The 312-nt window shown below is 59.6% G+C and overlaps 1 protein-coding gene across 1 annotated transcript in view; it reads left to right on the top strand.

Moving 5' to 3' along the window:
• RNF214 (ring finger protein 214) overlaps positions 1 to 312 on the top strand; it is a gene marked incomplete at its 5' end in the record, with an annotated part of 6543 nt that overhangs the window by 3715 nt on the left and 2516 nt on the right. Inside the window, one exon of the mRNA XM_009075376.1 lies at positions 231 to 308. Coding sequence (XP_009073624.1) covers positions 231 to 308 — 78 coding nt within the window. The remainder of the gene's footprint in view (positions 1 to 230; positions 309 to 312) is intronic.

The raw sequence follows: 312 nt of genomic DNA, 5'->3' as shown, positions 1-312 counted from the left end.
CAGCCCTGCCACTGAGTGTGCCTGCCAGGAGGCTGTGTGGGATGGCATTTCTGGAGTCGTGTGCCCATTCCCTGTCTGTCTGGCCTTACCTGCCATCCCTGGAGAGGAGGGGAAAGGTCTCCTTCCCTTGCCAGCTGCCAGTGCCTGTGGTTCATCCCACCACTTGGCTCTGCTTCTGGGTGGGCTTACTCTAACCAGCCTTTCCCTCTCCCCCTGTTTTTCTTTCTCAGACAGATTTCATGCTGACGGCATTCCAGCCCAACCCATCCCTTACCCCCCGGCTCCCCTTTCCCATCGGACCCGTTCCCGTGC

This window comes from Acanthisitta chloris, unplaced genomic scaffold, assembly GCF_000695815.1.
Source record: "Acanthisitta chloris isolate BGI_N310 unplaced genomic scaffold, ASM69581v1 scaffold21135, whole genome shotgun sequence".
NCBI classification, from domain to species: Eukaryota; Metazoa; Chordata; class Aves; order Passeriformes; family Acanthisittidae; genus Acanthisitta; species Acanthisitta chloris.
Note: the sequence above shows the minus strand (reverse complement) of the source record. Positions and strands in the feature narration are given on the sequence as shown.